At 49.1% G+C, this 20,343-nt stretch overlaps 1 protein-coding gene across 1 annotated transcript in view; it reads left to right on the forward strand.

The window, feature by feature from the left end:
- The window catches only part of LOC119168269 (kelch-like protein 10), a 56,960-nt gene extending 43,707 nt beyond the window's left edge, over window positions 1-13,253 (forward strand). Inside the window, exons 9-10 of the mRNA XM_075867200.1 lie at window positions 1,428-1,553; window positions 13,064-13,253. Of these exons, the coding sequence (XP_075723315.1) occupies window positions 1,428-1,553; window positions 13,064-13,077 (140 nt within the window). The 3' untranslated portion in view covers window positions 13,078-13,253. The remainder of the gene's footprint in view (window positions 1-1,427; window positions 1,554-13,063) is intronic.
- The last annotated feature ends 7,090 nt before the right edge of the window (window positions 13,254-20,343 follow it).

The raw sequence follows: 20,343 nt of genomic DNA on the forward strand, positions 1-20,343 counted from the left end.
CGTGAGGTGCGGCTTCACCGGTAACCACCGCCGGGAACGCACTCCCTCACCAGAGAAGGATTGGCCACCCTGGTGCAGTATCTGGCCACTACCTCCCACATGCATACGTCAAATAACTCACGGCCCTCAGTTCCCAGCAGCTGCGAAGCAACTGACCATGGCGGCGGTCAGATCTGCAACGCAGCAGAGGGTGCTAAGAATCTCTGGCCTTACAGGCCGCTTTTGGAACCTGAACTTGGCAACGTTTAACGCTAGAACCTTATCTGGTGAGGGAAGTCTAGCTGTACTATTCGAGGAGCTAGAGGGTGTTAAATGGGATATAATAGGGCTCAAAGAGGTTAGGAGGACAGATGAGGCCTATACTGTGCTACAGAATGGGCACGTCCTTTGCTCGATTGGTCAATGCACGGCAGATATGGCAATGCAATCGCATGCCCGGTCTGCCTTGTTTCACATGACTATGGTGCGTGATCAACGGATTGCACTCCGTCGTCTGTGTTTGCGACTGGGCAAGCGGAGATGGCAGCGCGCAGTTGAAAAGCGCGAAATCCTGATTGGATAAACGCGCAGGGCTGATATGCCGCGTATTTTCTGAAGAGATAAGGGGAGAGGAGGAGACAGTGCTTGTAGGGAGGCTTGTGAAGGTGAGAAAGAAGCCGCTGTCTCAGCTTTGAACTCGGTGCTGCTTAGGGGCCCTTTAAGGAAGGCGAAATGCGGGGCGTAGCTAACGCTATAGTGATGCAAAGCTGAAGACAAGGCAGAGCTGATGGGCACCGAGGCGGTCCTGCAGCGTTTCGAGGTTTTGCCAATGTTGTGAATTGTCGATTCGCGTGTGAATTTTTTGCGTCTTGGCAACGCATATCGACGCGGTCTTTCGCGGCAGCTCTTTGCGTGGCTCTGCAGCGACATCACGTCGAGCATATAGCCACTGTAAACCCGTCTTTTCCGATCCCGTCAAGGATGGCTCGGCAAACACAGCTGGTCGTCTTGTCGCGACTCGTGGAGCTAAGCTGTTGCGCGGGTGGATGGAGCCAAGCGCAGGTACTCCGTGATGACGTCACGGAACATGATCAGTCACGCGTAGCTGGCAGGAGCTTGGCTCGACGGAGCCGCTTCTGTGATCGCGAAGCAGGGGTGAAGCTACGCACAGCTATTTCACCGGTTGCTTGGCAACGCGTGGTACCGCCACCCCTTTCGCGACGGATGACGAATGCTTGGCTTAAGCAGCTCCGCAATGATGTGAAAATACTGGGTCCAGGCACGCACTGCGCCAAGTCTCTGTCACCTTCCATTTTCTCGATAGTGTAAGAGCTGCTCTTTTTGTTTTATTTTTCAGCGATAACACCACATTGGGCTTGTGCAAAGCAGGAGTGAGTGGCGATATCCCCTAAAAGGATGATCCGGTTTTCCTCCTGTCTCCTGAACAGGCACGGCGACTATAAAGATCGTGGAGAAGTACAACATCGCCGAGCGCAAGTGGTACACGGCGCCTCCTATCGACAACAACTGCAGCGCGTCGGTCGCCTGCGTTGTTCCGGACTTAGCCAATCCAGGTTAGTGTCTCGTGAACTTCGAAGCGTTCAATTCCTTGAGCCGCTTTGCACGCAGCTGTATTCACTTTTTGTTTTTAAAGGCACGTGTGATTGTATCGTGGTGGAAACAAAAAAAAAAGACAGAGCTTTGCCGCAAAAGCGAAGCAATGAATGCGATACCAACAAATTGTAAGGTCACACGCAGAATACAAAGCAGATCGAAACCAAGGAGGATTAAAGAAAAATTGATGGAGGGGAAGCTCCTGCAATGCTTTGCCAGCAGAAGTGAAGCCACCTTTTGCCACTGCCAAGATGGCAGAAACATGCTCTTTTCTGATAGTGCCCACCTAAAGATCAAGTGGCTTTGATGTGGTATGTGAATGCTACGTTAGTTCTATATTAAATGATAGTTGTTCCCGACGAAATAACACACAGACACGAGTATAGATGACTGAATCTTCAAAGTACTTTGCCTCCAATTAGAGGCTCACTAAGGAAAACTAGTAACTGTAAGATGCACTTGGAGCACTATGTGACCCAAAAAAGTTTCCTCAAGAAACTCGCTGGGCGTGCGAAGGAAACGCTTCGTTTTTAATCGCTGAACGGTGATACTTAATCGTGCCCCTAGTAAGATGGCTGCCACAGCCGCCATCTTGCCAGAGGAAGAGCTTCACTCTTGGGCAATCATTTCCACTCCAGCATTTTTTTTTATCCTCCTTCATCGAAACGTGCCCCGCGTTTCTCACGCGCAAATGACGCACGAAACGTACTCACAGGTACAAATGCACGCGAATACGCGTCTCAGTTGTTACTTCGCTGCGTCTGAAAAGCGCGCGCTTTTTGCAAACGAATACCGCAATGATTGCAGTGACCTTTGTGCGCCCGGTAACTAAAGCAGAATCGTTTCATTTAAGCCCGAGGCCAGCCAAGATGTACGATTCTCCCCTCCCCACGTGATAAAGGTGCGCGAGGGAGCGTCGCCCCCCCCCCCCCCCCGTAATGTGGCGAGGCTAGAGTTACTGCATGTGCTATCTTTAGGTAGCAGAGTTGCGCCACCGTCTTCCGGGTGCCGCTCGCTCCGCCTACAGGAGGTCAGCGCCCCTATTCGCCGAGCGCCATCACGTGGTCATAGGTGGTTCATTTGCACTGCGGAGAAGTCAACGCTACGCAGATTCTGGGCAGATCGGGCGGGGTTGGCAACGGCTGTTGTTATTCCCACCGGGCTTCTTCGCTAATGTAGCCATGTTGCCTGATGGTCAATAGAAATACGTCAGCAAATGCATTCTGCTTTGAATCCTACTATGTATAGAGTACATGTGAGTAGACGCGGGTGCAGCGGGTGTTGCCCGTGGTCGTCGGCAGTGTTTTCTCTTGGGAATGCAAACCATTGTTGCATCGCGGCTTAGGGAGAACGAGAGCACTGTTCTAGCTTAGGTGAGATTAAGTGCTGTTGTGGCTTAAGGGGGGCAAGTGCCCCTTTTCCACTTCTCTACTGACGCCCATGCGCTTCCCCTTTTTTAAATTTATCCACGACACTTCAAAACTTCCTCTATATGTATTAACCACAGATGCAGTAGTGAATACGTCCTGCATACGTCCAAATTGGTCTGGCGGCTAAAACGCTAAAAATAAATGGAAAATTAAAGCTAGAGCTATTTGAATCGGCAAGGTGTTGCTGCCAGTGCGTGAATTGAATGCAGCTTTCAAACCTTAGGCGAAAAAGATGTTGGACAGGACAGGGTTGTTGAACAACGATTCACATCCATTGTCGTAAGCCGCGATTGTAATACGAGCGTAATACGAGAGCCGCGCGTAACGCGGGCGTCGCACGGCCACTCTCTATCGCTATCAAGCTCGATCTAGTTGAAGACTACAAAGCTTTAACTACTTAACTCACACAGTTAACGAATGAACCGAACATGATGAAAATATTCTATCCCTAAGTGGCTCGATAGTGATCAAGAGTGAAAAATTGTTTTATATAGGCAAATGGGAAAAACAGTGTAAATGAAGCCGACGCTAATGTGTGACCTACTATAAATTTACATATGTATCACTAGTTCAACAAGCTGACGCACTTTTTTCATTATTGCATACCAAAAACGTAAACATAAAATCAAGACTTCCAGGCGTGACAAGAGCAACTGAGCTTTTCTCGTACCTTCATAATGATTAGAAAGAAAAGAAAGCGAAGAAAATAAATAAAGCAACGCTAGTACTCTGAAGTGCAAGCGCTGCTCCTACGCGGGTGGTGAGTGGCTTTCCCGCAAAACTTTTGAACCCCAGATGGCGTACCTTGGCGCAACTCTGCTACCTAAAGGTAGCATATACAGTAAGTCTAGGCGAGGCGCGCTCATTGCGCCATCTTGCTGCTAATGCTGAAAACATGGTAATTCCCACCGAGTCGCGTCAGCAGAGGTAAGTGGTAGATATGAATAACTTGCCGTTTGAACGTTGAAGGACGTGCTCTTTGGTGGCTCAGCGGTTAACGCCTCACATTCACGAAACAGAGGTCGCACGTTTGATTACGTGCGCCGGAGTGATGTCTCTTGTGTTTTCATATATATATAAAGAGAAAGAAGTGTATACCTAAGGGCTCGTTTTTCCGTGTTTGGACACAATATTAATGAGGTATAACAGACAGTAATGCCGGGGAATGTACAGGGGAAGTTATTAGAACCAATGGAATGTAAATAAGAAAGAAATGTGGGTGAAAAAATAACCAGCCGTGAGCAGGAATTCCGTGAGCAGGAACGTGAGCAGGAACTGAGAGCATGGAACGCTATATATATATATATATATATATATATATATATATATATATATATATATGAGGTTCCCAACAACACGCGAGTCAAATATCATAGCACAGCTCGTGGCCTGGAATTCACAATAAATTATCAAAGTCAGCTAAAAATTGCTTCCTTTTCTCTCGACAAATCACATTAAATGCCCGAAAATCACACGACCCATCTATCAGCCATTGGCAGATTTGAACACGGCGCGCTCGCTCGTTACAGAGATAGCTGGGGGGGGGGGGGGAGACCATGTCTTGTCCACGCATGCGCTGAGAAAGCCGCGCATTCGAAGAAAAAAAAAGAGAAAAGTGCTCATGGTCGCGAAGCGCGCGTGACGTTTTTCTGTGGCGCTATTCTGTGGCCATATTCACTAGGCACAATGGCGGCGTTTTGTTATTGTTGATGTAGTGCGGTGCGGCACCGTTCAGGCGGTCCAGCGGCGGTGTGCGCGTTTTCGTGGGCCTCGCACCTAACCGCGGCGTACTGCAGGTGTTCGACAGCATCCATTCTTTGTGCCGCATTGCTAGCTACGCGATTTTCCTCCGGTGGTCGTTGTAACCAGGTGTCTGAACTAGAAACCACGGAACGAGCGCGCGTATACGTACTCCGAATTTGCAGCGTCCGTCGAAATTATGCTGAAAAGCCGCCATAGAAGATAACGACTCTGCTCGAAAATTCGTTCAATGAATGCCTCGCAGGTTAGTGACAGTTATGCGGTGTTGCTTCTTACGACAACGGACGATGCATTTGCGGTCCACAGGCCCTTATTAAGACTGTAATCTAATCTTGCTTTTCATGTTCCTGTACAGTTACCACATGCTTCTGCGCATTAAAGTTCCTGTTCTGCTTCGCTTAAGATGCTCCCTCTTCGCAATATTGTCTGTATTGTAGCACAACTCGTTAAAATGTCTACACGCACCTGCACAAGGTAACTAGGTGCACCTCACTAGATGCGCGTGCTTGTGCATTCAGAAGCTGACAAAGCCGTTCGAACGATGTTGACCAAGTGATGTTGACCTTTTCTCACGCAGTCCTTCGGCTAACTTTCCCACCTTTCGCCCTAACGCGATCCTGGTCTCCGTTCTCCGTACTAGTGCACGTGAATCACGCTGGGGACCTGTTCCCACGCACTTTCAAGTGGTCTTCGCTGCTTTTGTCCTAATGAAATCATGGCCTTTGGGATACCCGTAGGAACCAGTGTGCGTCGGACAAAAGAGGGGCGAAAACAAAGATGCCGGCGCAAACTCAACGGGCTGATACGCACACAAGCTCCACCGTGACGCCGACTTTACTGGCATAATTATGGACCTCCGGGTTTATTGCAGGGAAGACATCTTTTTCTTTTTTTATACTTGTGTATAGCCCACAGCCTGACCGAAAATTTTATAAAGCCCAAAGAGAAGCGCAAAAGGGGGACAAAGTGATCTGAAAGAAGCTGTACGAATTTCGGTGCCTGGTTCGTCGCGCGGCATGTCCGAAATATCATCTCTATTTTCACAAAGAACACATCAAATAAATAAAAGCTTAACGTGCAACTTGCCGTGTTTATCGTAAACGCCGGCAGTGCAAGAGTACAACAGCCATACGCAGAGATTTCGTCAACCGTATCGCGGCAAGACAGCGTGTTGAAATCCGTTCCATTGGTTTCAGATAGCACCGGCGCACGCGGCGCGCAGGCCACGTGCTTTTTGAGACATATATAAAGGGAGTCGCGCCTTCTGCTTCGCATCCACGTGTAAACGAGAGAGGACAATTTGCCCAGTCAATATGACCGACTTCTGGCTTCATCGCGGCGTCACAACGAGTGACGTCAGGGCCTCTTCTTATCTCTGCTTCCTCCGTGGGTCAAGGTATGCTAGATAGCGTTGGCGGTGCAGCTGCTCTCCGATTGGCTGCTGCGCGGGGTGCATGGGGTTCCACCGGCGGTGAGCTCTCGCTTTCCGGATCGTCGCCGTACTGTTTGCTAAGAGGGGAGGGGAACTTTGATACCGTTCTGGGGCCCGCATAATGCACGCCCTTTGCGGTGCTCTGGCAGCTAAAGTACTCGGCTGCTGACCCACAGGTCGCGGGATCGAATCCCGGTTGAGGTGGCTGCGTTTTCAATAGAGGCGAAAATACTGTAGGCGCGCGTGCTCAGATTTGGGGGCACGTTAAAGAAAACCAGGAGATCGAAATTTCCGAAGCACCAGACTACGGTGTCTCTCATAATCATATGGTGGTTTTGGGACGTTGAACCCCACGTATCAATCAATAAATTACTGCGCGGCGCACCGCAGGTTGTCAGCAATTCTTCCAGGTGAAGGGCCAATGTTGCATGAAATCGACACAGTGGACAGTGGAGGCCGGAAGACAAATTAGAAAGGGGGGGGGGGGGTGTAGGCAAACCTGAAAATGTGGTGCATTGGCAATAACGTAAAAATATAATGGAGGTCACGTTTATATTTAGCGCCATGTCACGAGGTTCCGATTTACAAGCGAAAACCTCGTTTTGAAGTCAGAATTGCCACGTCAGCCTTTAGATACCAAATGGTCAAGGTGGTGGGCAGGTGGGAGGCGGGTGGTTGACGTTGTGTTGGGGGCCTGGGGGCCGCATAATACTGTCTCGTGGGCCACATACGGCCCCCGGGCTGCTGGCTGCTTTACGATAACGTCAGCAAGCGCAAAGTTTGAAGCACGCATCTCTTAAATGTGATCATATAGAACATATAGAAGTGAGCAGCTAGAACAGAAGGTTCTTCGGTAGATCCCAAATCGTGACAATCACCGGGGTGGCACCTTTCAGATTCTCTCAACCGGAGCAAACCGGACGTGCGTCTGGTTAACCTCCCTGCCTTTCCTTGCATATATATATATATATATCCTGCTCACGGCTGGTTATTTTTTGATCCACTTTTCTTTCTTCTTATTTTACATTCCATTGGGTCTAATAACTTCCCCTGTACATTACTTGTCATTACTGTCTGTTAGATCTCATGAACATTGTGTTAAAACACGGAAAAACAAGCCCTTAGGTATACACTTCTTTCCCTTATATATATATATATATATATATATATATATATATATATATATATATATATATATATATATATATATAACACAATATTCATGAGATCTAACAGACAGTAATGCCAAGTAATGTATATATATATATATATATATATATATATATATATATATATATATATATATATATATATATATATATATATATATAGCACAATATTCATGAGATCTAACAGACAGTAATGCCAAGTAATGTACAGGGGAAGTTATTAGAGCCAATGCAACGGAATGTAAATAAGAAGGAAAAAAGTGGATGAAAAGATAACCAGCCGTGAGCAGGAAACGAACTTACGACCTTCTAATAACGCGTTCGATGCTCTAACCACTGAGCTACCACAGCGGCCTTCCCTCCATCCACTTTTTTGGGTTTATATGTGAATTTAGAAGTAGGAGTGATGGTCAGCGCAATCTATAAGCCAAGCGACGAGTGTGAAAACACTCTTTTATGCGCATGTTTTGGCGTCACGCAGAACGTGAACTTATTATGAGCGGGCAGCCGATTAATTGTCCTTCTTTATACAACCTAATGACACCAATTCTGCCAGTACGAGACCCTCGTTTAATGAAATAAGGGAAAGAAGTGTATACCTAAGGGCTTGTTTTTCCGTGTTTTAACACAATATTCATGAGATCTAACAGACAGTAATGTCAAGTAATGTACAGGGGAAGTTATTAGAACGAATGGAATGTAAATAAGAAGAAAAGTGGATGAAAAGATAACCAGCCGTGATTTACATTCCATTGGGTCTAATAACTTCCCCTGTACATTGCTTGGCATTACTGTCTGTTAGATCTCATGAATATATATATATATATATATATATATATATATATATATATATATATATATATATATATATATATATATATATTGTAACGACGAGAAATAAGAGACAACGCCTTTGCTGCAGGCCGGCTGTTCTTATTCTGCTTCCTCTTCCTCCGCTTCCGTAACCCTGCCTGCGCCCTTGCCTGAGCCCCACTATTTAATATCATTACACTCGGCCCCGACTGCGAGCCTCGTGGGCTACCGACAATGTATCCGGTGGGCGGCATTGACTATTCCGGGGTGGCCGGGCTCGGCCAAGCTGATATTTCACATGGAAGTTTGTTGAAGGAGATTCCGGAGGACGACACTGGCTGTGACGTGATGGTCGGTGCAGGCGTCGTCCACGATGGGGCCAACGCTGTTGACTTGGACAAGATGCCGCTAGCAGGAGATACAGACTCCTGCAAAGTGGCCGCGTTGGTTTAATCTCGTCGGTTTGAGCATCCTGTCGCAGTCGTGTTACAAATGCTGGAAATAGTCCACGCTGCACCGTCACCTGCTGCACTGAGCGTCGACGCCTGCGTTGCTTGCGGTGTGGCAAGGGGCGTCGGGGTGTCTTTGTAGTCATCTGAGAGCCGAGTTCAGGTTGCAGCTTGAGAGGCAACGCGTGCTCTTGCAGCACTGCCTTTGTCGGACTCATGCTCAAGCTGCTTATTCCTATAGTTTCACGTGCAGTAGAGCCTTCATTGTCAGATGACCTGTCACTAACCGGAAGTATTACCTTCTCTGGTAGGTCTTTGCTGACAGTGACTTTGAAGGAAGCGGCGCTTAGCGTGTGGCAGACGTCCGCACACTCGGCCACAGACTGACGTGATATCAGGAGATGTCGCTTCGAAGTGAGGGTCAGCACTGTAGGGTTGTTCGTCCCAGGGTAGGTGGTTAAATTGGCTGTCGGGAAGCTGCAAAATACAGCTGAAGCCGCGAGGGTGGTCTCCTTCTGGGATCTATTCTCGGTAGCGGTCGCGTAAGACTGGGTGGTCGTGGAGAGGTGATGGTGACTCCGTCCAAAAGCAGCTATGAGCTTGTCACTCCAGTCCACCCAGGACGTCTGCCGCACGCCTTCGTATCGATGCCAAGCCGCGGCAGCATTCCGAAGGCGGTCTATGGCCATGCCCCACTTCTTTTGGTCCGTCCACGCTGCGTGATCTCCGACAGCGTTGACGGTTGCCACCCATTCCTTGGCATCGTCCTGGAAGCCGCGAAACTCCGGTAGCTCGAAGGAAATCGGCGATGGCGGGACTGCGGGCAAAACTCCGAAATGTGCCCACGCCAAGCAGTTCACTTGCTCTGATACCTCCGTGAGAGAACGTCCGAGATTGCGACGGTTCTCGGGCGAGCTTACCTCGAAGTTTTGTGAGGCGGCCGCAGCCAACATGGCATTGAGTGCGCACAATGTTGGCAAGATGGCAGGACGTAGCTGGGAGCTCGACGCTATGAGGGCGTTGGTCGTGACGCGGAGTTGCGCGATGGTATGCTGCAGCTCCGCTGCGCTGTCGTGCGATCCGCACGAAGAGCCAAGGCCCGCCTCTGCGGAGGATACAGTGACTGCGGTACTCGAGGTGGTACAATTGCTGACCAAGGACGCGTGGACGGCGTCCCTTGGAAATCCAGCTGTGGTAGGAATCGTGGACATGGGTTCCAGGGCGCTGGAAGCGTCAACGACGTTCCCAGGCAAGCGGAACCCATGTGATGAGTTGTGACCTGGTACTGCGGCGTAGATGAAGCGGTCTTGCGCCGCCGGGTAGGCCTCGACGCCGTACACGGTGGGTGCTTGAAGCGCCGACAGGTTGCCAGGTATGGAGGAGGCATGTACGCCATCCCTAGGTGAGAGAGGCCCGTGCGCATGGTTGCCGCGACGTGTCGCGTCCCAGGACAAGTTTCCCGGAACCACAACGGAGGCCTGGACGCCATCCGTCGGTACTGGGATCGATGCTGGCCGCGACGGACGCCTTGCGGGTTCCATCTCCCGCCATCGCCGATTTCCTTCGAGCTACCGGAGTTTCGCGGCCACGACTGCGAGCCTCGTGGGCTACCGACAATGTATCCGGTGGGCGGCATTGACTATTCCGGGGTGGCCGGGCTCGGCCAAGCTGATATTTCACATGGAAGTTTGTTGAAGGAGATTCCGGAGGACGACACTGGCTGTGACGTGATGGTCGGTGCAGGCGTCGTCCACGATGGGGCCAACGCTGTTGACTTGGACAAGATGCCGCTAGCAGGAGATACAGACTCCTGCAAAGTGGCCGCGTTGGTTTAATCTCGTCGGTTTGAGCATCCTGTCGCAGTCGTGTTACAAATGCTGGAAATAGTCCACGCTGCACCGTCACCTGCTGCACTGAGCGTCGACGCCTGCGTTGCTTGCGGTGTGGCAAGGGGCGTCGGGGTGTCTTTGTAGTCATCTGAGAGCCGAGTTCAGGTTGCAGCTTGAGAGGCAACGCGTGCTCTTGCAGCACTGCCTTTGTCGGACTCATGCTCAAGCTGCTTATTCCTATAGTTTCACGTGCAGTAGAGCCTTCATTGTCAGATGACCTGTCACTAACCGGAAGTATTACCTTCTCTGGTAGGTCTTTGCTGACAGTGACTTTGAAGGAAGCGGCGCTTAGCGTGTGGCAGACGTCCGCACACTCGGCCACAGACTGACGTGATATCAGGAGATGTCGCTTCGAAGTGAGGGTCAGCACTGTAGGGTTGTTCGTCCCAGGGTAGGTGGTTAAATTGGCTGTCGGGAAGCTGCAAAATACAGCTGAAGCCGCGAGGGTGGTCTCCTTCTGGGATCTATTCTCGGTAGCGGTCGCGTAAGACTGGGTGGTCGTGGAGAGGTGATGGTGACTCCGTCCAAAAGCAGCTATGAGCTTGTCACTCCAGTCCACCCAGGACGTCTGCCGCACGCCTTCGTATCGATGCCAAGCCGCGGCAGCATTCCGAAGGCGGTCTATGGCCATGCCCCACTTCTTTTGGTCCGTCCACGCTGCGTGATCTCCGACAGCGTTGACGGTTGCCACCCATTCCTTGGCATCGTCCTGGAAGCCGCGAAACTCCGGTAGCTCGAAGGAAATCGGCGATGGCGGGACTGCGGGCAAAACTCCGAAATGTGCCCACGCCAAGCAGTTCACTTGCTCTGATACCTCCGTGAGAGAACGTCCGAGATTGCGACGGTTCTCGGGCGAGCTTACCTCGAAGTTTTGTGAGGCGGCCGCAGCCAACATGGCATTGAGTGCGCACAATGTTGGCAAGATGGCAGGACGTAGCTGGGAGCTCGACGCTATGAGGGCGTTGGTCGTGACGCGGAGTTGCGCGATGGTATGCTGCAGCTCCGCTGCGCTGTCGTGCGATCCGCACGAAGAGCCAAGGCCCGCCTCTGCGGAGGATACAGTGACTGCGGTACTCGAGGTGGTACAATTGCTGACCAAGGACGCGTGGACGGCGTCCCTTGGAAATCCAGCTGTGGTAGGAATCGTGGACATGGGTTCCAGGGCGCTGGAAGCGTCAACGACGTTCCCAGGCAAGCGGAACCCATGTGATGAGTTGTGACCTGGTACTGCGGCGTAGATGAAGCGGTCTTGCGCCGCCGGGTAGGCCTCGACGCCGTACACGGTGGGTGCTTGAAGCGCCGACAGGTTGCCAGGTATGGAGGAGGCATGTACGCCATCCCTAGGTGAGAGAGGCCCGTGCGCATGGTTGCCGCGACGTGTCGCGTCCCAGGACAAGTTTCCCGGAACCACAACGGAGGCCTGGACGCCATCCGTCGGTACTGGGATCGATGCTGGCCGCGACGGACGCCTTGCGGGTTCCATCAGCGAAGAAGCGTGACGGCGTTCCTTATGGTGAACTGGTACCGGTAACGGGTGCTGGAGCCGCCGAGGAGGCCTTGACGCCGTCCCCGAACGGTGGTGTCAGTAAACAGCTGCCGAGGAGGGCTTGACGCCGTCCTCAAGCGACGCTTACCGCGGCTGCACGTCGGCGGGCGTTGTGGATGACGAAACCGAGACGTAAGCCGTTTTCTTCGTCGACTGCGCCATTGTAACGACGAGAAATAAGAGACAACGCCTTTGCTGCAGGCCGGCTGTTCTTATTCTGCTTCCTCTTCCTCCGCTTCCGTAACCCTGCCTGCGCCCTTGCCTGAGCCCCACTATTTAATATCATTACAATATATATATATATATATAATTAAAGGAACTTAAATTGAAAGGATGATTTGATTTAGATTGATCAACTGTACTCTGAGAACTATAGTGTCACAAGCTTCAACATCGCAAGTTCATTATTACGGAGAAAATTGAGGTTGAAGATTGATTTTTAAATTTCGCGCCTTCATCTTGGTGCGTGGTGCGGTCTGTCACGAACTTCAAAATGTATATTTCCTATTTTCGTGACTTGGGCTTGTTTACGTTTATTGAAGCTTCTTATGTTATTTCTATGGCACCCACAGACGATGCCAATGCACGTCAATTCTTCCGATTAGAAACTACGTGGGACCCAGGAGGCACCTTCGAAATCTATGACGTCATGGTGCGGGAATCTCGCGGTGGCGTCTACACCCACGTTTTCTTTTTCTTTTTATTCGTGCGTTGTCACGATTACCGAGCGTGATATCACAATAGGCGGGACGTTTTCGGCACTGTGAAGTAGTATACCGCAATAATACGCTGAAAATCACCTTTCTCCTTAGTGGCATTTTAACTATGTGTGCAGGGGGCTCTGGGCGCTGGTGCACGTTGAGGAACCCCAGACGGTCACGTTTGATCTGGGTTGCGACTTGATCATATTGCGAATCTAGGTCGTAAAAAAAATATCAGAGTTAATATTTTCCGCGCTTATTTCTCTCGACTTGTGCGTAGCGTCCTGGATCTAGACCTGCGCCACCTATCGTACGAACGGCGCTCAAGGATGCCACGTATCCTGCGCACCCACAGGCGCAGCAGCTCTTCACAAGAAAGCCAGTGGTGCCTTGTCGAAACGCGGATTGAAGAACGGTGCAAGGAAGCTGACGGATAGCGACGATTACAAGAATAAAAAATTATTCAGAGCTTTCTGTTGCAGCTGTTGTCCAGCTCAGCGTAAGCATTGGCGCGCCCTTTGGGGCGCCACCACGCGGCCATGCCGTTGTGGACGTATTCTGTGAAACATTGGGTGTGTTCCAATTCTCATCGTAGACGGCTAAATGGACAGCTGAATGGACGGCGGCCATCTTAAGTCCCATTCCAATTTTCACGTAGCCGGCAAAATAGACAGCTCCGAGAAGACCGCATCGTAGACAAATACGATGCAGGCTACTTTGCTGTCTAAACAAGATGGCGGCTCAGGGAATCACTCAGATAGATCGGATCTCGCCGGAATGGTCGTCTGTACACAAGCAAACGCTTTCCCAGACTCTCAATGTGAGTAACGTTTGTTTTTTTTTTCTTTCAACACGAAATAGGGCAGAAAATACAACTGTTAGGTTCGTTTATTTTAGCTTTTCCTTTTCGACGTGAGGTGGCGCATCGTCGCGTAAAAGCCGTCTAACTGTGTTCAATTTCTCGGACAGCATGGGCTCGATGCTGTCTTCTAAGCAGTCTTCGTAGACTGTCTACGTGCTGTCTAAGAATTGGAACACAGCCATTATGCTGGTGATACTAAAGAGAGAGAGAGAGAGAAAGAGGTAGAGAAAAAGAGAGATAGAGAGAAAGAAAGAAATAGAGAGAGAGGTAGAGAGAGAGAGATAGATAGAGAGAGAGAGAGAACGAGAGAGAGAGAGAGAAGACTTTATTCACAGGATCCTGCGTGGGGTAGGTGCCGGCCTCGCAGGGCGCGGTCTACCCTGCCAATGTTCTAGTCTATGCAGTCCTAGAAACACTGGATGAAGAACTGGAGGGTTGAACCTGACCCGACAGAGGATACTTGGGTTCCCGCGCTTGCGGGTCATGAGTTCCCATAGCGGGTGGATGCAAAACATCGCGCAAGAAAACGGGGCCCAGCATCCTTGCCAACTTGCCCGTGCTACCCACTGCACTGGCCATATAGTTTCCCAATATGCACTAGAGGGAACTCTGGCGCTAGTGTCTATGGGAGCTGCAACGCACCGCGCTTCAGCGAGCATGGGAATGATGGGTAGTACACAAGATTTGTCTAATATTCGTACTTCTGGTCTGCTTTTGGCTCCGTGTGTGTTCGTGTGGCTTTGAGCTGTTTTCTTACGAAACCAATATTAGCAAATGTTCAGTGGTTGCGCTTCACCATCCCTTTCTTTTAGACTTACAAGAATTGAGTGGTTTTATGAAATAATGTGCAGTTTGCGAATAAACAAGGTTATATAGTAGAAAGATTACACATTTGCTAGGAAATTAGGGTGCTTGATCTATTGCATGTTACTATTTAAATAAAGAAAATAATTTATTCTTAATTTGAGAAATATTCAGATCTTTTATACGTATATAATGCTGTGGACAAATTAGAATAATAACACAGTTTAGTCAACTTATGAGTTTCATTAATATAATGTTTTAGACACGTGAAGATAATAATAGAGATTAATTAGTCAAATTATTAAATTCATTAATATATTCCCTCAGAGCCACGCATAATCTCGCACCGGAGAACCCAGAAATGGAGGCTCCAAGATACAAAGTGACAAGCACGGACAAATCCACACCAATACCACGTAAAGGTATTCTTCTGAAAGGGTGCTTCGTAATAGTACGGCCATCGTTGGTACGGCTTACCCCCGTATTCAGAAACGCTGCTTGACTTGAAATTGACTTACCACCTACTTCAATGCAGCACAAACGTGTTTGGAACGCGCTGTATTTAGGCTGCGCCAAGGTAGCACTGATGCACAGACGCGTTTCAAACACGCTGCATTGAAGGCGGTTTCAAGTCAAGTTCAAGTCGAGGAGCGTTTATGAATACGGGGGTTACTACAGCTGCAGCTGTAGTAAACCACCTGCAGGTCAAAATATATGATCTGTTGTTGATGATGATGATGGCATAAACACATCGGCTATTTATTTCCAGTGCAGCAGGCCAACGCTGACTGAGTTTTTTCTTCATCTTCGTTCTTCGTCGTCGTACTTGCGCTGAGTGAAATTGAATAGAATAGAATACACGTTTATTTCAGAAAATGCACAAACGACGAACTGAAGAACCTTTTGTTCTGTTTTCTTGTTTCTTTAGTCGTTCGTGCATTTCGCTCAGCGCAACCACATCGCAATACGGTGTTTTATGTAACTGATGATACATAAGATGTCACAGAAGAAAACCCCTGCGAAGCAAGTCTGGTCGGCTCCCAAAATCAAGGTATAGCTATTAGTGTCTACTTGTTGATTTTATTCTCACTATCTGAATCTTTGGTTTTTTTCTTTTTTTCAATGTACTGTCTTCATTCTACAACTTTTTTCCAATTTTTTGTTGTAAGCAATAGTGCAGTTATCGCCCATATGAGACTATGTGTGCTCTTGGCCCATCCCCCAGAGTGGGTTTCAGCCATGGATTTTAGGCTACAAACAAACAAACAAACAAACAAACAAACAAACAAACAAACAAACAAACAAACAAACAAACTAACAAAAAACAAACAAAGCAAGCCTAGCTCACGCTCACACCTGTGCTACTGACTAGCTGTCACTTTCTTCAGGTGTCGACGACGTCATGTCTCCATTGCCTTTTTGAGAAGTCAAGTATTATTTGCTCGCTGCTGAGCCGTCGCTGTCCTCTGTCCTCGCTGTCCTCGAGGTTTCCTCTAGTGCTTCCTGAGGCCTGAGCGTCCGGTTTCAATTCGGGATCTACCTCTGCTGCTATACTTCAAGGGCGCCTTGGTGCTTCCTCCTGTGGGGGTGCGACCGGATCGGGCAGTGCTGTTAAGCATATCAACCTAATGTCTATCTCCTCTCCCGAACAGGCATATTCTGCCTGGTCGGCTTCCCTTCCTTACAGTAATTTGCCAATCGATCTGTTTTTGCGCAGCGGTCTGAAGAGCGTTCCTGTGGCGCTGGTTCTACCTAAAGGCGAGTCCATTCGCATAAAAAAATTCGAAACTAATTCAAGAAGAACTCTGGAAGATTTCCGATTATTACCAGATGATTATCGAGATGCGTCAATTTGGACGCGGAAGCATCCTGTGCTGCTGGCCCAACCAGGACTGCATCACAGATCTCCTAAATTGCACAACGTTCGCCTCAAATCCGGTGAGCTGTTTCGTGCCTGTTCATTTGGCCTGTATAAAGGGACTAGTCCGAGAAGTTGACTTGAGCCTTACACCACCTGAAGTACTTGAAATGTTTGCGGCTGCTGGAGCAGTCTCTGTATTTCGATACTCGCGAAACGTTGAAAACAAAACGGTCCCCTCAGAATCAATGATCGCGACTTCTGCCGGCACGGCTCGACCAACCGAAGTTAAGGCATGACCACTTAGACGCGTTAGCGAAATGCTGTCTAGTTGTGAACGAGTAAATGCAGGTTGAATTAAGACCGCGCTTTTCACCTTAATTACGCATTGACGTTTTCCTCATCCCTGTAAAGCCCCCCCCCCCCCTTCCCCGCAGTGCGAGGGCCCGGCTTCACGGGGACGATGTTTCTTGACAGCGTGGAGTCGTACGACCCGTCCACGAATGCGCGGACCAGAATTGTGACAATCGACAGGCCCTGGTTTTCCATCCTGCTGTTTATCGAGCTTCACAGAGACGTGTCGCCCGTCGCGTTATGAAGGTTTCTGGCGGCGGTCCTTCAATTGTACAAGGTGTCCCGTCCGGCCGTAATCAGCAGAAGCTTCTTCACGTGTTCTTTTCGTAAAACTTCCGCTTGCACGGCTGGTAAGGGCTGTTTCGCTCTATGACGTACCGGAAAACGATCTCTTCTGCCAATTAGCGTTGTCCTTTGGTGTGTCTGTTCTCTCGTCCTTTCGACGTTTGGAAGTTTACAGATATCTTTCAAGGCCCCTCGAGCCAGGTTTTCCTTGACGTGTGGTAGGGTTGCGTCACCTTTGCTTTGATCTTGTTCCTCTCCCCCTTCCCCGTTTCTCCCGCCTACGGCTGGCAGCATGCAGGCGAATTGCAGCATGACTAGATATTCTAAATGCACGTATACTCCCCGCAACTGCACAGCTAGCACCAGAACATTGGCGAACCGCGATGATGCTCCTCGTTCGTTTGTGTACGTGGGAGGTAGCCGCGGGTGACTGATTTGCCCAGTGCTATCGGTTGCATAGATGCTTAGGTGGGCTTTCAGTTCAACAGTGAAGGATTCAGACACGCAGATGAACGCTATATCGCCTCCCACATGTTGCGTTGCGAGAAGGATAACGCTCAAGCCTGACAGCTTCATGCAAGGTTTTAGTGTTAAAAGGGTGCGTCTCGTGCCAGCCCTCTCCTGTGAAAGTGTAAGCCTGGAAGGCAGCGCATCCGCCATAGGCCTGTAGGCCTAATTCCTTGATATTGGGTACGGCCGTGTAAGTCGCTGTATGGTTAGGCCAGTGCCGTGGCGTTTATAGACGAGCACTTCGAATATTGTCGGCCGTGGAAGTCTGAGCTAGCCGAAAACCCTTGTCATTCGTGCAACAGACGCTGCACCCAACCGAAGTTGCACGATGTAAGCACAGAAATCGTGAACTATACTACAGGGCTGGCGCACGTTTTCAGAGTGCGAAATTTCAAGCAGGAAGCACAGACGAAGCGGACTCCGTCCGGATGTTTCTTGCGTATATATAGTTGAAAATTTCGCTCAACCAATGAACCGGCATGCGCAACAACGTGCCTCGCAGGCTGAAGGTGTTGCGGCTTCAGGTTCACTAACCCCCGTATTCCAGAACGTCCCTTCACTCAACGCTTCACCTTTGCTTGAGAAAGCCGATGGAAGCGTCATCTCTAGGCACGGCAGGTCACTGCATTTCAGCGATAATGTGGTGCGATTCTCGAGCAGCTCAGCGTCATTTTCAACCGAGCAGCGGCGCAGTGCTCAGTTCTGTCAAGGGAAAGTCGAGTCGAGGAGCGTTTGTGAATACGGGGGTAAATCACTTATAGCCCGGAGGGAAGATCGCTGACTTAGTCGCGCTTCTTTTATAGGGCGAAGCTCCATTTGGTGGAGGCTTGAATACAAGCAACTAGCGCGTTATTGTGTTCGGGTGTTCCTCTCCTTTCGGCGCAATTCATGACGCCACCTGTCGACGTGACGTCACAAGGAAATAAGCTCGCGTTCGGCCCATGTACGGGAGATATCAGCCGTAGATCTTCTCGTACCCAGCTTTACCACGTGGTAGCGCACCCGTTCTGGCTCGTCTCGAACTATTATCGCGCGCGATTGGCTTATCGTTTGGTGCGTGCGCGAGTGCGCAAGCGCAGAGAACAAGTGCGTAGCCGAGAAGGTTAAATCCTTACTGGCTCCACTATTGCCGCCTAGCAATGTAATCCAGATCCGCTCATTACTCCGGGCATTACATCATCTGACGTCACTCACTTTTGATCCTCGTCTCCTGGCGATTGAACGCGCGCGTCCATGCTCCCACCGTTCGAGAGAGCAGAGCTTCTAAACGAAGCCCTCAAGCTTTCTGAAGGGTTCTGGTGTTTCTTTTGGTGACTGGAATGAATATTACTGTGTTTTTCGGCGTCACTGAAGTGCTGTGTGGTGATGCTGCTTTCCAATGGGGCAGTGCTGCGGGCCCAACTGTCGTCGATATTGGCAATGTGGCGAACGAAGGTCCTTTATAGTGTTTTCGTTCCCCAAGGACGACGAAAAAGCGAAATGAGAACGTGCCCTTCATTTAGATGACATTGATATGCGTTCTCACCGTCATTCGAAGGTATGCTTTTGATTTGTTTTGAAACACCACCTCTAACGCGAACGGTTCTTTCTGTTAATTTAATGATGTGTGCGCTTCCGACTTGTTAGCGTAAGCGTTGACAATATAGACACTTTTAGCTTAGCGTTGCTTACGCTCCGCCGCACCTTCCCCTCTTTTGCTTTTGACGTTTTTTAATTTGTTTTAAAAGGGCCTCCTTGAACACGTTTTGATCTTTCTGTAAATTAGTGTGTGTGCTTCTATCTTGCTATAGCGTAAGCTAGACCCGAGACATTTAGCTAAGTTTTGCTAACACTCTGCCTCCCCCGCCTCCCCTCATCGCGATAACGTATACCATCCGGAGACAGTGCTAGAAACTGAATAAATTTCGTGTTTTGATGGGGCCAGTTTGTGTCGCCGCAGCGAGCAGGGTACTGGAATAATAGGCCAAACATGGCCAAAAGATTTGAGTCGCCTGTAAGAAACGCTGCTCTCTAAGGTTCGCGAAATGATATCAAGTTCAACCCAAACACGTCACGAGATAGTGAAAAACCAAGTTTTATTGGAAGGCGATGCAATCGTTTTGTTTTACAAATGACTTTTCAAGCTTCAGCTGTGCGCAGGCTTTTCGTGGGGATTTCGTCAGTTTCGTACAATCACGTCAGGCCCGTAAGGGAGCAGACCACCCGTATAGGTTAGGTTAGGTGAGGTTAGGTTCCCCTGAAATATTATGCAGGTGCAGTGAAGAAGGACTTTATGACAGTGTCTTATAACTACGAAATAATAGTTTTTTTTCTAGCGCCATCTATACGCATGCCGTTATCTCAATGAAGCCCTTGCGCTGTATGGAAAGACGCGCTCATAAAAAAAAATTTTGCGTGATGACACCCCCTCGCGTGTTTCAGTGTTCCGTATACTTATTTATTTATTTATTTATTTATTCATAATACCCCTAAAGGCCCTCGTGAGAGGGTATTACATAGGGGGGGTTACATGAGCAGAATTACAAACAATAAACGTCAAAAGGGAAAAAAAGATCAAAAAATTCAAATTAAATACAGACTAAGGTTGAGATATATGTTATAACAAGTAATTGGTAAAGACAGCAAAAAATAGAGAAAAGAATAGCCAACAAATCATTGGAATACAGATAAGTACCCAGTGAACAACCTATGAAAATGCAAGAAAAAATAATCAATACACTTGAAAAGAAAACATATAAAGCGTACACTTCCGTTCTTGTGTTTATTGTGGTAAAAATTGAAGATCTTCACGCGCGTTTTATGGTTGGGTGATGTGTGGAGTACAGTGTCCACCGGGCAGCGGGACAACGCGGATAACATTTCACGCTCAGTGCTTGGCTCAGTACCG

Source organism: Rhipicephalus microplus, chromosome 6, assembly GCF_043290135.1.
Source record: "Rhipicephalus microplus isolate Deutch F79 chromosome 6, USDA_Rmic, whole genome shotgun sequence".
In the NCBI taxonomy this organism is placed as follows: domain Eukaryota; kingdom Metazoa; phylum Arthropoda; class Arachnida; order Ixodida; family Ixodidae; genus Rhipicephalus; species Rhipicephalus microplus.